Source organism: Chiloscyllium punctatum, chromosome 44 (genome assembly GCF_047496795.1).
Source record: "Chiloscyllium punctatum isolate Juve2018m chromosome 44, sChiPun1.3, whole genome shotgun sequence".
Lineage (NCBI taxonomy): Eukaryota > Metazoa > Chordata > Chondrichthyes > Orectolobiformes > Hemiscylliidae > Chiloscyllium > Chiloscyllium punctatum.
Genome location: NC_092782.1, coordinates 6837325 through 6857298, shown reverse-complemented (window position 1 = coordinate 6857298; position 19974 = coordinate 6837325). Strand labels below are relative to the sequence as shown.

General features: G+C 39.6%; 1 protein-coding gene across 4 annotated transcripts in view; it reads left to right on the top strand.

Annotated features, from left to right (window-relative positions):
* Positions 1-19974, top strand: part of LOC140466688 (anoctamin-1-like) — a 126302-nt gene that overhangs the window by 43402 nt on the left and 62926 nt on the right. For 3 of the 4 annotated variants that reach the window (XM_072562151.1, XM_072562147.1, XM_072562152.1), the window contains 5 exons: positions 6414-6478; positions 7224-7358; positions 10355-10515; positions 14085-14167; positions 19588-19599. In XM_072562151.1, the coding sequence (XP_072418252.1) occupies positions 6414-6478; positions 7224-7358; positions 10355-10515; positions 14085-14167; positions 19588-19599 (456 nt within the window). The remainder of the gene's footprint in view (positions 1-6413; positions 6479-7223; positions 7359-10354; positions 10516-14084; positions 14168-19587; positions 19600-19974) is intronic. The other variant, XM_072562150.1, reaches the window with a different exon arrangement.

Below are 19974 nucleotides of genomic sequence, written 5' to 3'. Positions count from 1 at the left end.
CTCTGAAAATTAGTTTAAATAAACTTTCTTTCCATGTGGAAAATTGACCAGATCCACTTGTTATGGTGAATGATAATTACATAACAAGTATCATATTGGACTCAAGATATTAACTCTCTTTCTCTTTCTATAATATACCGTCAGACCTGTTGAGTTTCTCCAATAATTTCTGCTTTTATTTCAGATGAAGAACATTGGAATGGAAAGCAGTTCAAGAAATTTAAATTACAATCATTTCTGCATTATTTCTGCCCTGAACACTGAATATGTAATGTTTTTATTTAAGAGCTGTCATGTAAATTGCATGCCGTTTTTCTTATGAGTTCAATGCTCACTCGTTGAAAGTAGAATTGCAGGTAGATAGGATATTGAAGAAGGTATTTCTTTTGCTTGCTTTTATTTGTCAATACATTGAGTAGGAGTTGGGAGGTCATGGTATGGCTGTATAGGACATTGGTTAGGCCACTTTTGGAATACTGCATTCGATTCTAGTCTTCCTGCTATAGGAAGAATGTTGCGAAACTTGAAAGGGTTCAGAAAGGATCCAGAAGGATTTATGAAGGGTTTATGAAGGTGTAGGTGTGTAGTGTACCTTTAAGAGAGAGAGGAAGCTAGCAAGAACTGACTGAAAGCAGACAGTGTGCTGAACAATTTAAAAATGTAACACTTGGTTGAAACAAATAGCTGGAGTTGAGCTGCCATGGAACAAAAACAAATTCAAATTCGTCAATCAGTTTAAATTATGCCCAGAGTCCAAAATCCAATCGAATTTGAATTTAATATTTTGATGACATCAAACCAATGAAATGATCCAATGTTTTGGGGTATAAAAGAGGATATTTTGAACAGTAAAGGGGAGAACTGCCAAGAAAACCAATGAGTATAGACTGCTAGCCGAATAGCTCTCTGAAAGGTACCTGTATCTAAGAAAATTATGCAGCAGAAGACCAAAGCTGACCTTGAGGAAAATCTACAAAGGAGAATCGACAAAGCTGACTGATTTTGAAATGTGATTTTTATTTATAACTCTTAATCAGGATTTTTTATTGGACCAGTCCTGTAGAGTGGGAGGTGAAAGCTAGGTTTAAGAGAAAGGAGTTGTAAATAGTTGTTTAATGTTCTCTTTTGAACTTGAAGAATAAAATTGTTAATTTTACTTGAAATAGTGACCACTTAGATAGTTCTTTGCTTCTCAAAATCTATCAGATTACAGTGTAAGGTGAGCTTCTCTGTGTTGAGACTGTGGTACTGGAAAAGCACAGTGGGTCAGGCAGCATCCAAGGAACAAGAAAATCGATGTTTCAGGCAAAAGAAGGGCTTTTGCTGAGTTTCTCTGTGTGTCAGATTTAAATTAGCAGAGGGATTTACTCTATGTCGTAACAGAGGGTTTGAGCTATAGGGAGAGGCTGGGGCTATTTTCCCTGGAGCGTCAGAAGCTGAAGGATGATCTTATAGAAGTTTATAAAATCATGAGGGACATAGATAGGGTGAGTAGCAAAGGTTTTTTTTCCTCAGGGTAGTGGAGTGCAGAACTAAAGGACTTGGCTCTAAGGTAAAAGAGGTAAGATTTAAAAGGGATCTAAGGGGCAAACTTTTTCATGCAAAGGGTGGCTCATGTATGGAATGAGCTGCCAGAGGAAGTGGTGGAGATTGATAAAAATAAAATATTTTAAAAGGAACCTGGATGGATATATGAATAGGAAGGGTTTAGAGGGATAGAGGCCAAATGTTGGCAAATGGGACTAGATTTATTTTGGATATTTGGTCAGCAAGGGCGTGTTGGACCAAAGGGATTGTTTCCATGTTGTACAGCTCTGTGATTCTATGATCTATCTGCAAGTTCACACCAAATACAGTCTTCATTGTGGATCTTTGCTTCATCACACTATCTAATGTTATAAAGCTAACTGTTCTGAAGAAATTATTGTTCGTGTTGCATTAAGTTTCACCTAGCCTGGAGATTTCACACAGACCTTGGGGAGAGATAGTTAAGCTTCTCATGAATACCTGAAGGAAGCAAATGTATGCTGTACAGCTCCCAAGAGCCCTTCATAATTATACCTATCTCATTAATGTAAGTTGAACCTGTATTGTCATACAATAAACAAACTTATTACTGAAGCCAAGTGCTTTCTACTTCAACTCATCAGTGGTCTATCCTCTACTATTGATAATTGGACAGGCCCTGGACTGAGCATAGAGAGAGGATTGGTGATAGCTAACTTCCCAAACCAGAAAGCCACATGCAGACGACAATGCTATCTGAAAATAAGACATCTAACAGCTAAAAGAGCTGTAAAGTAAAAGAGAAAAAAAAACTAGCACAGAATATAAAGACAGGTAGCAAGAGATTCTATAAATATATAAAATGGGACAGAGTGGCTAAAGTAAACGTTGGTCCTTTAGAGGAGAAGAAGGGGCATTTAGTCATGGGATTTGATGAAATGACCGAGGCATTGCTTAGGTATTTTGTGTTGGTCTTCACAATGGACGACACTAATAACATGCCAGTAATTGACAAAGCGATGAAGATAGATGAGGACCTGGAAACAATCATTATTATGGAAGAGGTAGCATTGGACAAGATAATGGAACTAAGAATGTTGTGGTTCTGTTCGCCGAGCAGGGAATTTGTGTTGCAGACGTTTTGTCCCCTGTCTAGGTGACATCCTCAGTGCTAGGGGGCCTCCTGTGAAGCGCTTCTGTGTTGTTTCCTCCGGCATTTATAGTGGTTTGAATCTGCTGCTTCCGGTTGTCAGTTCCAGCTGTCCACTGCAGTGGTCGGTATATTGGGTCCAGGTCGATGTGCTTATTGATTGAATCTGTGGATGAGTGCCATGCCTCTAGGAATTCCCCGGGTGTTCTCTGTTTGGCTTGTCCTATAATAGTAGTGTTGTCCCAGTCGAACTCATGTTGCTTGTCATCTGAGTGTGTGGCTACTGAGGATAGCTGGTCATGTCGTTTCGTGGCTAGTTGGTGCCTGGCATTCATCCACAGATTCAATCAATAAGCACATCGACCTGGACCCAATATACCGGCCACTGCAACGGACAGCTGGAACTGACAACTGGAAGCGGCAGGTACAAATCACTACAAATGCCGGAGGAAATATCACAGAAGCGCTTCACAGGAGGCTCCCAAGCACTGAGGATGTCACCTAGACAGGGGACGAAACGTCTGCAACACAAATTCCCAGCTCAGCGAACAGAACCACAACAACGAGCACCCGAGCTACAAATCTCCTCACAAACTTGGAACTAAAAATAGACAAGTCTCTTGGCCCTGATGAAATGCATTCCAGGGTACTAAAAAAGATTGTGGGAGAAATAGTAAGTATAGTTGTGATAATTTTCCAAAATTCCCTGATTTCTGGGACAGTTCCAGCGGATTGGAAAACAGCAAATGTGACGCCACTGTTAAAAAAGGGCAGTAGAAAAAAGATGGAGAATTATAGACTGGTTGGCTTAACTTCTGTCGTGGGGAAGATGCTTGAGTCTGTTATCATGGAAGAAAAAGCAAGGTATCCAGATATAAATTGTCCCATTGTGCAGATGTAGCATGGGTTCATGAAGGGCAAATCATGCTTAACTACTTCTTGGAATTCTATGAAGACATTATGAGCACGGTGGACAATGGGGACACAGTACATTTCCAAAAGGCCTTTGACACGATACTGCACAAGAGGCTGCTGCATAAGATAAAGATGCATGGTGTTACATGGAAAGTATTAGCATTGACAGAGGATTGGCTGGCTAACAGGAAGCAAAGATAAATAAGTACTATTTTGGCTGACAATCAGTAACTAGTGGTGTGCCTCAGGGATCAGTGTTGGGACTGCAATTATTCACAATTTATATAGATGATTTGGAGTTGGGATCACTTGTAGTCTGTCAAAGTTTGCAGATGACACTAAGATGAGGGGCAAAGCAAAGTGTGCAGAGGACTGTGAAACTTTGCAGAGGAACATAAATAGTTCAAGTGACTGGGCATAGGTCTGGCAGATGGAATAAATGTGAAATCATCCATTTTGGTAGGAGTAACAGTAAAAAGGATTATTACTTGAATGATAAAAATTCGCAGCATGTTGCTATGCAGAGGGACTTGGGCGTCCTTGTGTATGAATCAGAGGAGGTTGGTCTCACAGGTACAAAAAGTAATTAGGAAGGCAAATGGAATTTTGTCCTTCATTGCTAAAGACATTGAGTTTCAAAGCAGAGAGGCTATGCTGCACCTGTGAAGGGTAGTGAGACCACACCTGGAGTACTGTGTACTCAAGTACATCCTTACTTGAGAAAGGATGTCCTGGCACTGGAGGGGGTGCAGAGGAGGTTCACTCGGTTGAGTCTGGAGTTGAGGAGGATGGCTTATGAGGAGAGACTGAGCAAACTGGGATTATATTCATTGGAATTTAGAAGAATGGGGGGGGGGAGCGGATCTTATGGAAACATATAAAGTTATGAAGGGAGTAGACAAGATAGAAATAGAGGATATTTCCACTTGCAGGTGAAACTAGTTCAAGAGGGAATACATCAAAATTAGGGGGAGCAGAGTTAGGACTGAATTGAGAAGGAACTTCTTCACCCAGAGGGTTGTAAATCTATGGAATTCCTGCCCAGTGAATTAGTTAACACTACTTCCGTAAATGTTTTATAACTAAGATATATAGTCTTTTGAACAATGAAGGGTTATGCTGAGAGGGTAGGTAAGTGGATCTGAGTCTATGAAAAGATCAGCCATGATCTTATTGAATGGTGGAGCAGGATCCAAAGGCCAGATGGCCTACTCCTGGTCCAAGTTCTGATGTTCTTATGTAAAACAAGGTACCTGGAATGAGGTAAGTGAGCCTTAAGTAGATGACAGCAAACATAAACAACCATACATATAGAAAAGGAAACATAGAAAGAATATGAGAGGCATATCCAGTAGGGAATTCAGAAGAAATCAATTTACCTAAAAAGTGATCAGGAATGTGGAACTCGCTACCACAGGGAATAGTTGAAGCACAAAGTCCAGATGCATTTATGGGGTAGTTGGAGAAATATGAGGGAGAAGACATTTATAATTTTGTGATAGAGTTAAACGAGGAAAATGGGTGGAGGCTGCAGTGTTGTAGAAACTATGTAATCCTATGCAAAAAGAAGAAAGACAATCCAGGTTAAATTTACAGAAAGAGACAAGCAGTGAGAATGAATCAGAAATGGGCTGAACTTTAAACGGCAGCATATTTACAAAATGCTCGCATACTGTCAATCTGTGTAATATTTTTCCAGTTGGTTTCAATAATAGCTGAGCTACTACTGGGCAAGCATCATCATCATCACTGTTCACCATGCAGATTGTAACCGATTTATCAAAAGCCTGTTGTACGAGATATTTTGTTAACAGTTGGAACTTTTTTTGGACACTAGTTATGTACACTCAGAACAGAACGTTGGAAATATTCAGCAATTCCAACATTTTTAAATTGTATTTCAGATTTGCAAGATCTGCAGTATTTTGTTTTTGTAACAGTTTAATTTAGCAGGATTATAATTTATCAGTATAGTTTATTAAGGACAGGGGAAGCCTGTTTAGACCTTGGAGTCTACTCTGTCTTTGAATAAGATCATGGCTGATCGAATTGGAGCCTCAACTCCACAATACAATCTGTCCTGAAAAAATCTTTGTTTCTCTTGTCATTGAGGAAGATCCCTCATACCACTTTAAAAATATTGAATTATCCTGCCACTCCTGCTCTCTGGAAAGAGAGATCCAAATACTCAAGATTCTCTGAGAGAAAAAAAATCTTCCTCATTTTCATCTTAACTGGGAGATCTTAGCTGTTCCAGACTTTCCAGCAAGGAGAGCATCCTTTCAGCTTCCAGCTATTAAGTTCTCTCAGAATCTTATATCCTTCATCAAGATCAGCAATCTCCTATAATCCAATGGATACAGACTCACTTTACCTTCTTATCTAAAATATCTCTATATCATAAACAATGTCTCTCACTATTTAACTACAGTATCTTAGCACAGGATACCAAAGTACTTGACGTCATGACCAAAACTGGGTCAAACTCTTGGAATTCCCTCAGTAAGGGAATGGTGAGTCAACCTACAGCATGTGGATTGCAGCAGTTCAAGAAGACAGCTCATCACCACCCTCTCAAAGGCAACTAGCTACAGGCAATAAATGTTGGCCAGTCAGCGACATCCATATCCCAGCACCAAATAAAAATATCATCACCTTTCAAAAAGACACAAGAATGGGTGCATCCATTTTCGGAACAAAATTCAAACTAATTAACAACCAGAAGTTATTCACATTTTGCAAATTGAACCGTGAAGCTTTTGAAACTACCAAAGCCATCTGTTTGTGAAGATACTTTAAATTTATGCTCATAAAATATTAACGTATTTGATCTATTTTACAGATGCTGTATCAAGAATGGGCACGATATGGAGTGTTTTATAAATACCAGCCAATTGATCTAATAAGGTATTTTTTAAGCATTCCTCCTTTAGAAAGTTTTGACAAAAACCTTCTTAAATGTAATGACGATGTTACTTTCATGATATCACAATTAGAGCGTAATGGATTTTTGGAAGGTAAAACAATGGAAAATGTTTTAGTGTACATGTTATAATTACTTGTGACCACTGCACAGTTTCTTGGCAACACTTATCCAGAAATTATTTATGGAACTTGATTTTACAGATTCTTGGGCAACAATACTTGCAGTTAATTAGAAATAATAACCCATAAATAGTGTGTCCAGTAATTCAGAACTTCTGAGTATGCACTCCCATTATATGAAGGTCAACAGTAGGATTATACATCATTGTGTTTTTATTTATATTGTTCACTTAAACACGTGGTTTATAATTATTGCATGTTTTGTAATGCACAGTTTTTTTTATGAATTGCAAAATTGCGCATTAGATGATAGGTAACATGAAAACTTGTTTGATTAATGCTGTTGCTCTTGGATTAGTCAAGTAAAATCAGATCATCTTTGTCAATTGAATGCTCTGATCAGTGTTCCTGTCAAAGGACCATTTAAACAGGCAATGAGGCAGAAATAGATTTACTTTGGTCAAAGGGATCCTTCATTGTGCACAGTCCATACTTGGAATATTAGTTAGTGAATTAATCCAGATTGTTTTATTTTGCCTCTTAAATCAATCTATTTCTATTTCACTTTTAACTTCAAGTGCTTTGTTAACATTCCCATCTTTCATAGGAAGTATTTCGGTGAGAAGATTGGATTGTACTTTGCGTGGTTGGGACTGTACACGCAACTGCTGATGCCAGCATCACTGGTTGGGATCATAGTGTTTTTTTATGGTTGTGTTACAATAGACAGTGATATTCCAAGGTAAAGTCTTTTTTAAAATTACAAAAAGATATTGTTCATAATCTAGTAGTTTAATGATGAAAAATAGGAAATGCTAATTTTACTAAATCAACGTAATTAGAATCTATTGTGTGGTCTTAAAGTTCCAAAATAATACTCTAATGTACAGAATCATAATATTCATTATTCAATACTATTTACTGATAGTATTCCGAGGTAAAATTTACTGAGTATTTATGACACTGATAGAGACCATTTGGGCTAACTGGTGTTTATGCTCCATACAAGCCTCCTCCCAGTAGACTTAGTCCCACTCTGTCAACAGAGGCAGTGTGTGCAGACACCTGCAACTGGCACCCTTATTGGAAACGTGCACTCACACGATTCCAGACCCAAAACATCGTCATGTGAGATTGACATCTGACCTCTTGCACAGAGAAGAAGCACAACGTTTTAAACAGGATTCAGTGGCAGGCAGCGAAGACAGGGGGTGATGATAATGTGAGGACAGGTGGAGACTGAGGGAGAGGTGGAGAGCAAGTACGGGGAGGAGAGTGAGGATGGGACAGAGTAAAGACTGGCTAATGGCAATGTGAAACATGGGACAGAGGAGAGTGAGGACTGGATGGGAGGTGAATAAAGACGCAGGGGGGAGGTGTGGAGATAGTGGGAATGTGAAGATAGAGGGTGGAGAGGAATGAGGACGTGGGACCAGAAGGTCCCCCTCTTCCTCTGGTCCTCCTCATCACTCCCTCTCGTAAGTCCTGGGTCAGGACACCCTTCCTCATCCAGAGTTGCACCTTCCAAACCTGTTTAAATGCACATGCATGAATTTAAGCAGTGCATAGCACAAATGCGCTGGCGTCAGCAAACACATAACTTTGCTTCTCTCTTCTCCCTCATGGACTTATTGAGCCTCTTCTATATACATCTTTGCTTTTTCTCGAATGAAGACTGTTTGGTATTAGTTTTCACATTGACATGACTCTCTGGGTAAAGACGTTACTGCCAAATTCTTTGTGATCAGCAAATACAAGTCACAGCTCGTGCTAGTTGTACCTAATGGCCTGGAAAGTGGTCTGCTCAGCGTTTAGTGTTCACGTCCTCCTCAGGGGATGGAGACTACAGTGTGACAGACAGTAAACACATGCACTTACCCAGCTGGAAGTGTGCTGACACCTTTAGTATCTCTGCCATGTGCTGATATTAGTTGTTCACAGCACCCTTGTTGCCGTTCAAAGAAAATAACGAAATTAGAAATCACATTCTTAAGTACAGAAGTATATACCAGAACAAAGATATAACAAATCAAAGATTATCCATTCAATGAAACAAAGTTGGATAGGGCATTGCAATGCAGGATTTGCAGGATCAGCAACTGTAAATCATTCGTTTGAAACATTACAGTATTGCCACTGGCACAAGATTGTAATTATAGTGTGCACTTTTAAGGGAGGAAGCTTTTAGTGTATAGATATGGGCATTAAAATTTATCATAGCAAAGTTGACAGCAGGAAGAAAAGTTTTGTAGGCGTTGTTGCTTTCTAATCTTCTGTCCTGTGTAATTTATCTATTATTTAAAAAATCTGTTTACGATGGATACAATAGCTGCTATTTACTTAGGGGACTGTTTTTTCACCTTGCTATTATGAAATATGGGCTCAAGTTCTCACAAGTTGTTAAAAATGCTTTCATCTTTCTGCCATTTAATTTTCCCTACTAACTTAATACATATAAAATAAATAATTACACATTTCACAATTACGCAATTGCATTGAATTGTCTTTTGTTATTCTTCAACATTGCAATTAAAGTTTTAATTGAGAGTCTTATCTCTCAAAAACTTAGGCTCTGACTTGATTATTTTGCACAGTTCATCATGTAAAATCTGTCGAAGCCTCACGGATCACTCACCTCTCTTCCCCATTGCCCTTTTACTGTGTGGATGATAGTCCTCAGAATGAAGGTGATACTTGCTCATGGCAAGAACCTGATTATGGAGTCTTGTTGCCCATGGGTCTGGCTAACCAGCATACCCTCTCACTCTGACTACCTGCCACAGATCAATGGAAATTATTTATAGATAGGGGTGGCATGGTGGCTCAGTGGTTAGTACTGTTGCATCACAGTGGCAAAAGTGAGGACTGCATATGCTGGAGAGTAGAGTCAAGATTAGAGTGGTGCTGGAAAAGCACAGCAGGTCAGGCAGCACCTGAGGAGCAGGGAAATCAATGTTTTGGGCAAAAGCCTTTCATCAGGAAACTGTTTCCTGATGAAGGACTTTTGCCCGAAACATTGATTTTCCTGTTCCTTGGGTGCTGCCTGACCTGCTGTGCTTTTCTAGCACCACTCTAATCTTGACTCTGTTGCTTCACAGTGCCAGGGACCTAAGTTTGATTCCAGCGTTGGGTGACTATCTGTGTGGAGTTTGCATATTCTCCCCATGTCTGCTTGGTTTTTCTCCGGATGCTCCGGTTTCCTCCCACAATCCAAAGATGTGCAGGTTAGGTGAATTGGTCATGCTAAATTGCCCATAATTTTCAGGGATGTGTAGGTTAGGTACATTAGTCAGGGATAAATAATAGGGCAGGAGAATGAGTCTGAGTGGATTACTCTTTGGAGGGTTGGTGTGGATTTGTTGGGCCAAATGGCCTGTTTCCACATGGTAGGGATTCTATGATTGAAAATAAGGCATCAAGTCTGTGACCATCAAGTCCTGAACCGGGACTTGGACTGACCTTTTGTTCCTGGGGTATGGACATTAATCTTATCCTTTTAATAGTTAATGAAATTAACAATCACACAGGCCTGTTGTCTGAGCCAACTTCTCAATCAAGGAATAGTAAGTGTCAAAAATGATATAATGGGCAGAAAACATTTCTTTTCAACCTCCTTCATTTTTAAAGGTACTTTCTTTTAATGTGTAATCTATAACCAGAGAATGACTATTTAAATTAAACTAATATTTATAACTTGGCACACATTTTGAATACCCTTTCTCTTTTGTGTTACTTCAGTCTCGAGATGTGTGATGAGAAGAATAACTTCACCATGTGCCCACTTTGTGACAAGTCCTGTGATTACTGGTACCTCAGTACTGCTTGTGCGACAGCACGTGCCAGCCATTTGTTTGACAATCCTGCCACTGTCTTCTTCTCCATCTTTATGGCTCTCTGGGGTAAGAAAAATATTTGACCCTGTTCAACTTCTGCTTCAGTGTAAGAGAGCTGCTGTTTCTTGTTGGCTTGTTTCTTGTAGCTGAAAGTGTACATTAGGAAATCATGAGTTGTATGTCTGACACTTCCGAATCAGAAGTGGCATGGATTTTTCATTTGTTTCAAAGATCAGCTTATTCCTAGTTCTGAGGAAGGGCCACTGGATCTGAAATGTTAACTCTGCTTTCTCTCCATGGATGCTGCCAAACCTGCTGAGCTTTTCCAGCAATATCTGATTTTGTAGCCAATGTTAATAATAATGATTACGTTTCTACTGACCAAAAACTTTCCGAGAGAGTATTGCAGCTTTCAGCACACTTTGTTTTCTGTTTAAGTTACTGTTCACTTAATAATGCTGAAGCTTATCACCTTGTTGCATGCAGAATACTTGCACTGACTGATTGACACTTGTTCATTTTTCAAAATCTCACAAATTCCTTTGTTGAGCCTGTTAGTGTGGCTGAAGGAGTGATTTCTTTGAGAAGACTCTCCATATAAGATATTTTTATAATTGAAAAACTAATCAATCCCAACATATAAAAGTCAAGTTCAAAGAAGTCTCGGCCAAAGCAAATATTCCATTGCATTTATATACTTCAGTTACGAAGAAAGTTTAGAGGAGTTGGAGCTGTTTGCATTAGAGGGGAGAAGGTTTAGAAGAGATTTGATACAAGATTTCAAAATCATGACGTCTGAACCGAGTGGATGAGAAAGAACTGTTCCCATACGTAAGTAGATCGAAAACTGCAGTTTTAAAGTGTTTGGCGAAAGAAGTAAATGCAAGGCAAGTTTTTTTTCACACTGTGTGTAGTTAGGATATGGAATAATCTGCCTGGAAATGTGGTGGAGGAAGTTTCAACTGAGACATTCAGGAGAGCATTGAATAGTTATTTAAATACAGTCCATGTGCAGGGCCATGAGGAAGAGGTGGGAAATTGGCACTGAGTCAAAATGCTTGAAGAGCCAGTGCGAACACGATGGGCTAAAATTACCTCCTGCACGGTAACAATGATGTGATTCTGTGTTAACTGATACTTTGTCTATAATCAAGTAATTTGCATTCTCACTCAGGTATCATGGGAATGGAATGTTCCACTTTATATTTAGGACTCAGTGAACCAAGTGATGGGCTCTCTGCCAGACATGTAGCTTTACCAGTTTATCTTGCAAAGCAATTTAATTTTCCAGTTGTTCTGAGAAGCATATTGGGTTATACATTGCCAATACTGACCATATATTCTGCTTGTGAAGGGTTAATAGAAACCTAGAATGTATGTGCAGGAGTAGGCCATTTGGCCCTTCCAGGCTGAACCACCATTCAATGTGATCATGGCTGATCATGCAATGTCAGTATCCCATTCCCATTTTCTCTCCATGCCCCTGGATCCCATTAGCCACAAGAACCACACCAAGTTCCCCCGAATGTATCTAACGAACTAGCCCCCGACAGCTTTCTGTGGTAGAGAATTCCACAAGTTTACAACTCTCTGAGTGAAGAAACACTTCCTAATTTCAGTCCTGCATGGCGTCGCTCTTCTTCTCCAATTGTGACCCCTAGTTCACATGATAGGAAATTCCTCCTTGCCAGTAGCTACCTATGGGTCTTCTGACTTGGAAGGTGTGATCAAGAAATGATCACACCTTCGATAACATTCCCGATGCCCTAAACCTTGACTCTCTGCTCCTTGGATACTGTCTGACCTGCTGTGCTTTTCCAGCACCACACTTCTGGAATCAATTGTCCACCCCTACTGCAATTGCTCTAATCAAACTTGCAAATTATATCGTCTGTGATTGTAGCCATTTTACTTACTTTTGATATGATCAATTTTCAATTGCCTCCAAAGCCTCTCTTCCAGTTTCCAGTTCAGAGAATATGCTGTCTCTTCTTTTCTCTTCTATGTGTCCAATGACAGCATTTCTGATTATTATTTCCCTTTCCATTTCAGCATTCACATGTCTCCAACAACTCTCCTGATCCCTTCACTACCACCATGTAATGTTATTGCTTATTTGAGCTTCAGTCCTGGATGAACAGTGAATTCCTTCACTTAAATACTGCCAAGATCTAAGCCATTGTCATTGTCCCTGCCACTAATCCTGCACTAGCTTTCTTTCTTCTGCTGGCCAGGATTTCCAATTGATCTAGGTTGTTCACAAAATTGGTATTCTTTTGGATGTGAGTTGAAATTGCAACTCTATATCCTTTCCATGTCAAAGACCAGTCACTTCCAGCTCTGTAACATCATCTTCCTCCACCTATCTATTGCAACATATTTAGCCATTCCTTGATTATTTCTGGGCTCAATTATTTGATATTCCTCTAGCTGTCGTCTCATGTTCCACTCTCTATGAATTTTACCTGATCCAACACTCCACTCTCCATATGTTAACCCATACCAGATTCTATAAGCTTATCAATTCAGTCCTCCAATTTAAAATTCTCATCTTTGTATTTAAATCACTTTGGCCCTGTTCTATCTCTCATTTCAATAACTTTGCATTCCTCTAATACAAACCTGTTGTGCATCTTTTACCCATTTCACCCTAGTTGTACTTCCAGTCTTTAAGGCTAAACAAATGGAAATTTTCTCCCATACCAGTCTTCCTTTGCAGCTCCCATTCCTCCTTTTATAACCTTCTTGAAATGTCCCTCTTTCATCAAACATTCAGCCAATTTCATTAAATGACAATTAAAACAACAATTGCTGGAGAAACTCAGCAGGTCTGTGGAGAGAAAGCAGAATCAACATTTCGAGTCCAGTGCTCCTTCTTCAGAACAGTTCTGCCAGACCTGCTGAGTTTCTCGAGCAGTTTCTCTTTTTGTGTCAGATTTCCAGCATCCTCAGTTCTTGGTTTTGTTTAAGTTATCAAATTGCAGTTCTATGAAGCACATGGCTGTTTAGTTTTCTATTTCAGACATTACAAATTGAAAAGTATTGCTTTTACGATTATACAATGGATTTTCTTTCCATTTTCAATGATCACGAAAGAAATGTGTTGGAGCAGATTTCTCTAAGTTTTTCTGCATCAGTGATGTAATCTAATGAAGAATAATGCACGAGGAAGTAAGCAAGAGTTTGGATAATATGTAAATTAGCATTTGAACCCACGGCTTTCCAGCAATTTGCCATTGCATTGAAAGCACCTGTGTTTAAATCACACAAACAGCACACCACAGAGCATTTCAAAGAGTAATGTTAAATACAGCAGTTGATTTGCAGCTGGGAGCGATTACTCACAATGCTAAACTGGTCTCTGCGCTTGCACGGACATGGCCTGTGATGTCAGCTGGCTGCCATGCTGTATTCCTGCAAGTGCATGTACATTGATGCACTTCATCTCTACAAATTGTACGTTCATTATCAACGCCATCATCAAGATCCCATGAATAATTAAATGACAAGTTGTCCTAGCTCTGGGGTGTGAAGGTTGAACAAAGTAATGGTCATTTTGAAATTGATTCGTGGAATATGTTTCCAATTTGGCCACTTAACATTTACATCTTCTGTTAAAATATTTTTCTTCACAGCTACCTTGTTCCTTGAATCCTGGAAACGCCGGCAGACGAGATTATGCTACCAATGGGATTTAACTGGTCTGGAAGAGGAAGAAGTAAGCAAACATGAGCCTATTTTTCACTTGCTTGATATTTACTTATAACTTAAGACAATGCTTCCCATGCATTTTCTCAACAAAACTCCATTTCAATGCCTCAGACTTTGTATGATCCTGGAGTGAAAATTTGGGGCATGGGGAACATGAGAATTTTTGAGTGTGGGGAGAGCTTTAGCTATTGAGTCTAATCTTTAAATCTTGATTGGAGCTAAGTGGTGGTAGGCTTTAAATTTTGACATGGGTTGGGTGTTTTGCTTTAGTTCTTTAATGAGGTTTGAGGAACAGGAGTTAAAAGTTGGGGCAATAAAGAAAAATTGAGTTTTTCCAAGAAGAAAACACCTATGAATTCATAGCTTTCATTTGCAATAGCAACAGGTCCTCAGGGAACAGTTGATCTGAGGGAAATCAGTCTGAACTCTGTGGCAGCCATCTTGTTTCACACACCAACTGATGGTTTGTGCCTCTTACATTTTGAAAATCCCTGATTTAAGGCATCTCTGAAGACATTCAATAATACCACACTTCCCAGTAGAAACTGGGCTTGACAAGAATGTGGCCAGAAATAGGGCGAGAGCACAGTAACATTGATGGTGTGAACTTACGAAGTAAGGCTTGCTACTGGAAGAATCGATTGAGTTCCATTTGCATACAATGTAGCTTGTAAATCAGAAAGTGTTTTTCTCTGTCTAATATTGAGGTAAGATCTTAGTGACAGCATTGATGGAAACTTAGGCTTGGCACCACTGTCCAGCACCTCCTGTGATGTACAGGAGAGGATGGATCAGGACATCACAAGCTACTCAGCATACGTACTCTGTATTCTCATACAGTGTGGCAGTGCTGAGGGTTCAGGTATCTGTAAAGGTATCTGAGAATGTGATTGGTTCCATGGAGGAGGTTGCTGCTGTCCTCTCTCAAGATATCAGCGGGGACTCTTCCCATCGCTCCAGCCTTTCAGCCAGTGTCTCCAATAAAAATAACGTAAATATTGTACAAAGACAAGGATTTTGAGTGGAATGTAGGTTAAAGATTAACACAAGTACATAAAGAGGAAGCTTGTCAGTATTAATTTAATAAATCACATAATGTTAGAGAGACTCTGAAGAGAGAAGCAACATTCTAGATCTTGTGCTAAGTGGAAGTGTATATATTTATTAGAATATGAATAAAGAATTACTTTGAAAAAGACCTTAGGATTCTGCATCTACTCTCTAGTAATATAGTGCACCCAACCTCCTCCAACACCCACATAAGAGCAATAGAACCTGGTTGATGCCAAACAGCCAGCTGGGCTGGGCAGTCCTGGTCGAAACTGAGTTCCAGCAGACTGCAGCCAGGTTGCCATTGGCCACCTACCATCCACCTCAAGTACCCTCAGCAGTAGCTCTTATCTCTGCCTTAACCCATACTGCAGAAACCAGAGAGCCATCTCCTAGAAATACCAGAATAGGGAAATAATGCACAAGATGGGGACTAAGGTATTTGCAAGGTATTTGTAGATATGTGGTCGTCATATTTGTATGATCAATAACAGTATCTATTGGAAGTATAGATGTGTCTTTTGGGTACAGCTGTTGGTCTTTAATAATCTTTATAATCTAGCAGGAACCTTCATAGATTTGAATTTCTTGGGTGCTAAAATGGGTGCAAGGATTAAATGAAATGGAATGAGGCAGTAGTTGTTGCTTTGAAGACGTGGAAGCTCACCACGCAAACGATGAGGAGATTGAAGGATGGGTTAGCAAGTTTGCAGACGACACAAAGATTGGAGGTGTTGTTGACAGTATAGAGGACTGTTGTAGGTTGCAGCATGACATTGGATTAGTGGTGCTGGAAGAGCACAGCAGTTCAGGCAGCATCCAACGGGCAGCGAAATCGATGTTTCGGGCAAAAGCCCTTCATCAGGAATGAAGGGCTTTTGCCCGAAATGTCGATTTCGCTGCTCGTTGGATGCTGCCTGAACTGCTGTGCTCTTCCAGCACCACTAATCCAGTATTTGGTTTCCAGCATCTGCAGTTATTGTTTTTACCCTGCAGCATGACATTGACAGGATACAGAGATGGACTGAGAGGTGGCAGATGGAGCTTAACCTGGATAAATGCGAAGTGATGCATTTTGGAAGGTCGAAGTTAAAAGTTGAGTACAGGATTAAAGACAGGGTTCTTGGCAGTGTGGAGGAACAGAGGGATCTTGGTGTGCAGGTACACAGATCCCTTAAAATGGCCACCCAAGTGTACAGGGTTGTTAAGAAAGCATATGGTATTTTGGCTTTTATTAACGGGGGATTGAGTTTAAGAGCTGTGAGGTCTTGTTGCAGCTCTATAAAACTTTGGTTAGACCAATTTGGAACACTGTGTCCAGTCTGGTCTCTCTATTATAGGAAAGATGTGGATGCTTTGGAGAGGGTTCAGAGGAGGTTTACCAGGATGCTGCCTGGAATGGAGGGCCTATTTTACGAAGAGAGGTTGACTGAGCTCGGACTTTTTCATTGGAAAAAAGAAGGAAGAGTGGGGACCTAATTGAGGTATACAAGATAATGAGAGGCATAGATAGAGTCGATAGCCAGAGACTTTTTCCCAGGGCAGAAATTGTTAACACGAGGGGTCAAAGTTTTAAGCTGTTTGGCGGAAAGTATAGAGGGGATGTCAGAGGTGGGTTCTTTACGCAGAGAGTTGTGGGAGCATGGAATGCGTTGCCAGCAGCAGTTGTGGAAGTGAAGTCATTGGGGATATTTAAGAGACTGCTGGACATGCATATAGTCACAGAAATTTGGGAGTTTGTACATTAGGTTTACCTCACATGAGGATCAATGGTCGGCACAACATTGTGGGCTGAAGGGCCTGTTCTGTGCTGTATTGTTCTATGTTGTTTGTTGTACGTTCTAAACCTTAATTCATTAAGATCCTGCTTTGCAACTCCAGGAACTCAGCGTGCTGCTGTGCTGTGCTCCATTCTGCAAAATACAGCCCCTCTCTTTAAACCATCCTGTTCTGTCTTCTTCCTGAAGCAGAAACACAGTATTTCCCCTTTATGTAGCAACATTGTTGAGAATTAAATAAATGGAGAATGAATCCAGGGCTCATACTGAAGCCCTCTTAATGACTGATATGGTGGAGTTGTGTAGGAATATGAGCATGGGCCTACAGAAATTGCTGGTCACTAACAAGTTGGATACTGAGTGAATGGAAGCCATCCTTGTTGACCCTCGTAGGTGGTGCCTAATGGAGATCAAGCAGTGTGTGTAGTCTAACCTGTAAGAATCTAGCAATGCACCAAACCCCAGTGCTCTTTCCACAGCCTCCACAAAAAGGATGAGAAATTGCTGTTGCCTTGGAAAGAGTGCATCAATGACTTGTAGGTTATGAACATAACAAACTCAGTTTTGTCTGTAGTTTGTACCAGTAGCGTACATATCGTGAACCTGCTTTTACCAAAATTATTGATACAAGTTCATAAAATCCAGTCTGGCAAGAAAGCTGACTGGTCTAGATAAAGTTCTCACTGAAGATAAACATTTTGAAGAGAAATTGGTGCTGGGATCTATCTCAGAAAAGCTAAGTAATCTTCAATGTAATCTCGTAGAGAGATAGAAGTCCATTCAATGGAATTGCTTAAAAATATAGGGTAGCTCAGAAAGGAGACTGTTTGCATTTTGTATTTAGCTTGATTATTTGCATAAAGCAACATTGGGAGAATGCAGGATCAGGTTTCTGTGCTTCAATAAGACAGGGATCATTGAATAATGCATAACAAGTCCTTTGCAATGACATTGATGTCATTAAGTTTGTAATTATTCTCTCAAAGGATAAGCAAACCTAAAAATGAAGATAACTAGAATCTATAGTATATTGCACAATTCAACCTCAGGACTTTCCAAGTCACACAATATCAATAAAATGTCAGTTCTGATTAGGTGCTAACTCAGAATGGGCCTTTAGCCTCTGAACTTCTGACTCAAATGGAGAGTAGTAATTCCAAGCAAAGGCTGATCCAAAATCAAAATAATCAAGGGTCATTATTGAAAGCTCCAAAATAGAAGGAAGATAAATTCATGTGAGTTTCAAATAAGGAACAAAACTCTCAAACAATACAATCTTTATTTAGTTAGTAATATAACTTGCCAGGGCTTACTGTTGAGAGTTGATATGTGAGTGTCCCTATCAGAAACACAAAATTACCTCTCTCATGTCTTTCAAGCTGGTATGAACCAACTTTATGTTCCTAACATTTAAAACTGTTACAGAAATCTGAATGACTGAGGAGAATATTATCACTTCAGATGAAAGAAATTCAATCCGCTCCAGACTAATGGAATGAATGTATTTTGTCTCAATTGGATAAAAAGCTTTCTATGTAAAATGAGTCTGAATCCAATTCCTAAAGGATGTAGATTCCCATCACACGGCTACTCACAGCCCGATACGAAATGACATTAAAGTGACACTAGATTACAAGAAAGATGGTATCAGAAATATGAAAACACAAACATAGATTAATTAGGATAAGCTGCTGCAGGATTAGCTTTGAGCTATTTGCTTCAATACTGTTTGGGGAGGGTGGCGGGGGTGGGGGGGGGGGTGGAGGGGGGGTGGCTCTGTTATATGTCCTGCCATGCCACAGGTGTAGCCTGTGCCTCAAGCAGTTGCTGGTCTGAGTGGTGTGTTCTCTTTTTCAGCACTGACATTCACTTCAAAGAAGGCAGTAATCCATCAACAATTAACCTCCAAAAATATTTTGGAAACTAGAAGAACTTCTGCAATTTTAAAAATCTTGTTCTGCAAATCTGTATCCTGATCTTGATTAACTGTGCTGTTCCTTCAGCTGGAATATAACTTATTGCCGCAAGTGCCAGTTAAATATTACAGAGAGTTCAAAAACTGATTATATAAGCAATCTGAACATTCAGCCAAAGACATAGAAGTAGAAATCCTGTTTTAATTATTTGTGGCACATGTCTATTACTTGGATAAGTATTGATCCAATCAGGTTAAAAATTGCCTGAGAGTAACACCTCGGGCTTTGTTATGATTGCTTGAAATGATCAAACTGAATTTCTACTCTGTGGCTTATTCAATCAAAGTTAGTCAGTGTTGTAGCCCATTGTATTCTTGAAACTGCTACAAATAGACTATTGCCTTATGTTCAGAGTAGGGAATAGATTTAATTTTTTTTAAAACTAAAGTGGAAATTGCTGTAGAAACTCGACAGAAACTTTCGTTCGAGAAAAGGATTACTGAACTCAAAATGTTAACTTTGCTTTGTCACCACAGATGCTGACAGACTTACTGAGTTTCTCTGGCAATTTGTATTTTTGTTTTAAATTTCCAACCTCTGCAGTCCTTTGTTTCATTTAAAAATTTTTGAATGTCTGTTTTAATACATTTTCCTTCCTTTTTTATTGCCAATAATACACCAAGGAGCGTATGCAGGTTTGACATACTTTAACTGCAAACATCAAGATTGGCTTTTTCTGCACTTAATGCTTACATCAGATGATAAATAATATTTGGCAGCATTTTACTATGAATAACATTCTGGAATATCTGTGCTGGCTAATATATCCTGCATACCTGGAATTGTGCACAGTATTCCAGATATGGTCTAAGCAAAGTTAAAAATCACACAACACCAGGTCTGGTGTTGTGTGATTTTTAACTTTGTCCACCCCAGTCCAACACCGGCATCTCCAAATCATCATCTAAGCAAGGCTTTGCGTAGCTGTAGAAAAACTATCTCCTCTTTATATTCTAGCAATTCTAATATAACTCTAGATTAGCATTTTTGAACTTGCCCGGTGTATTTCA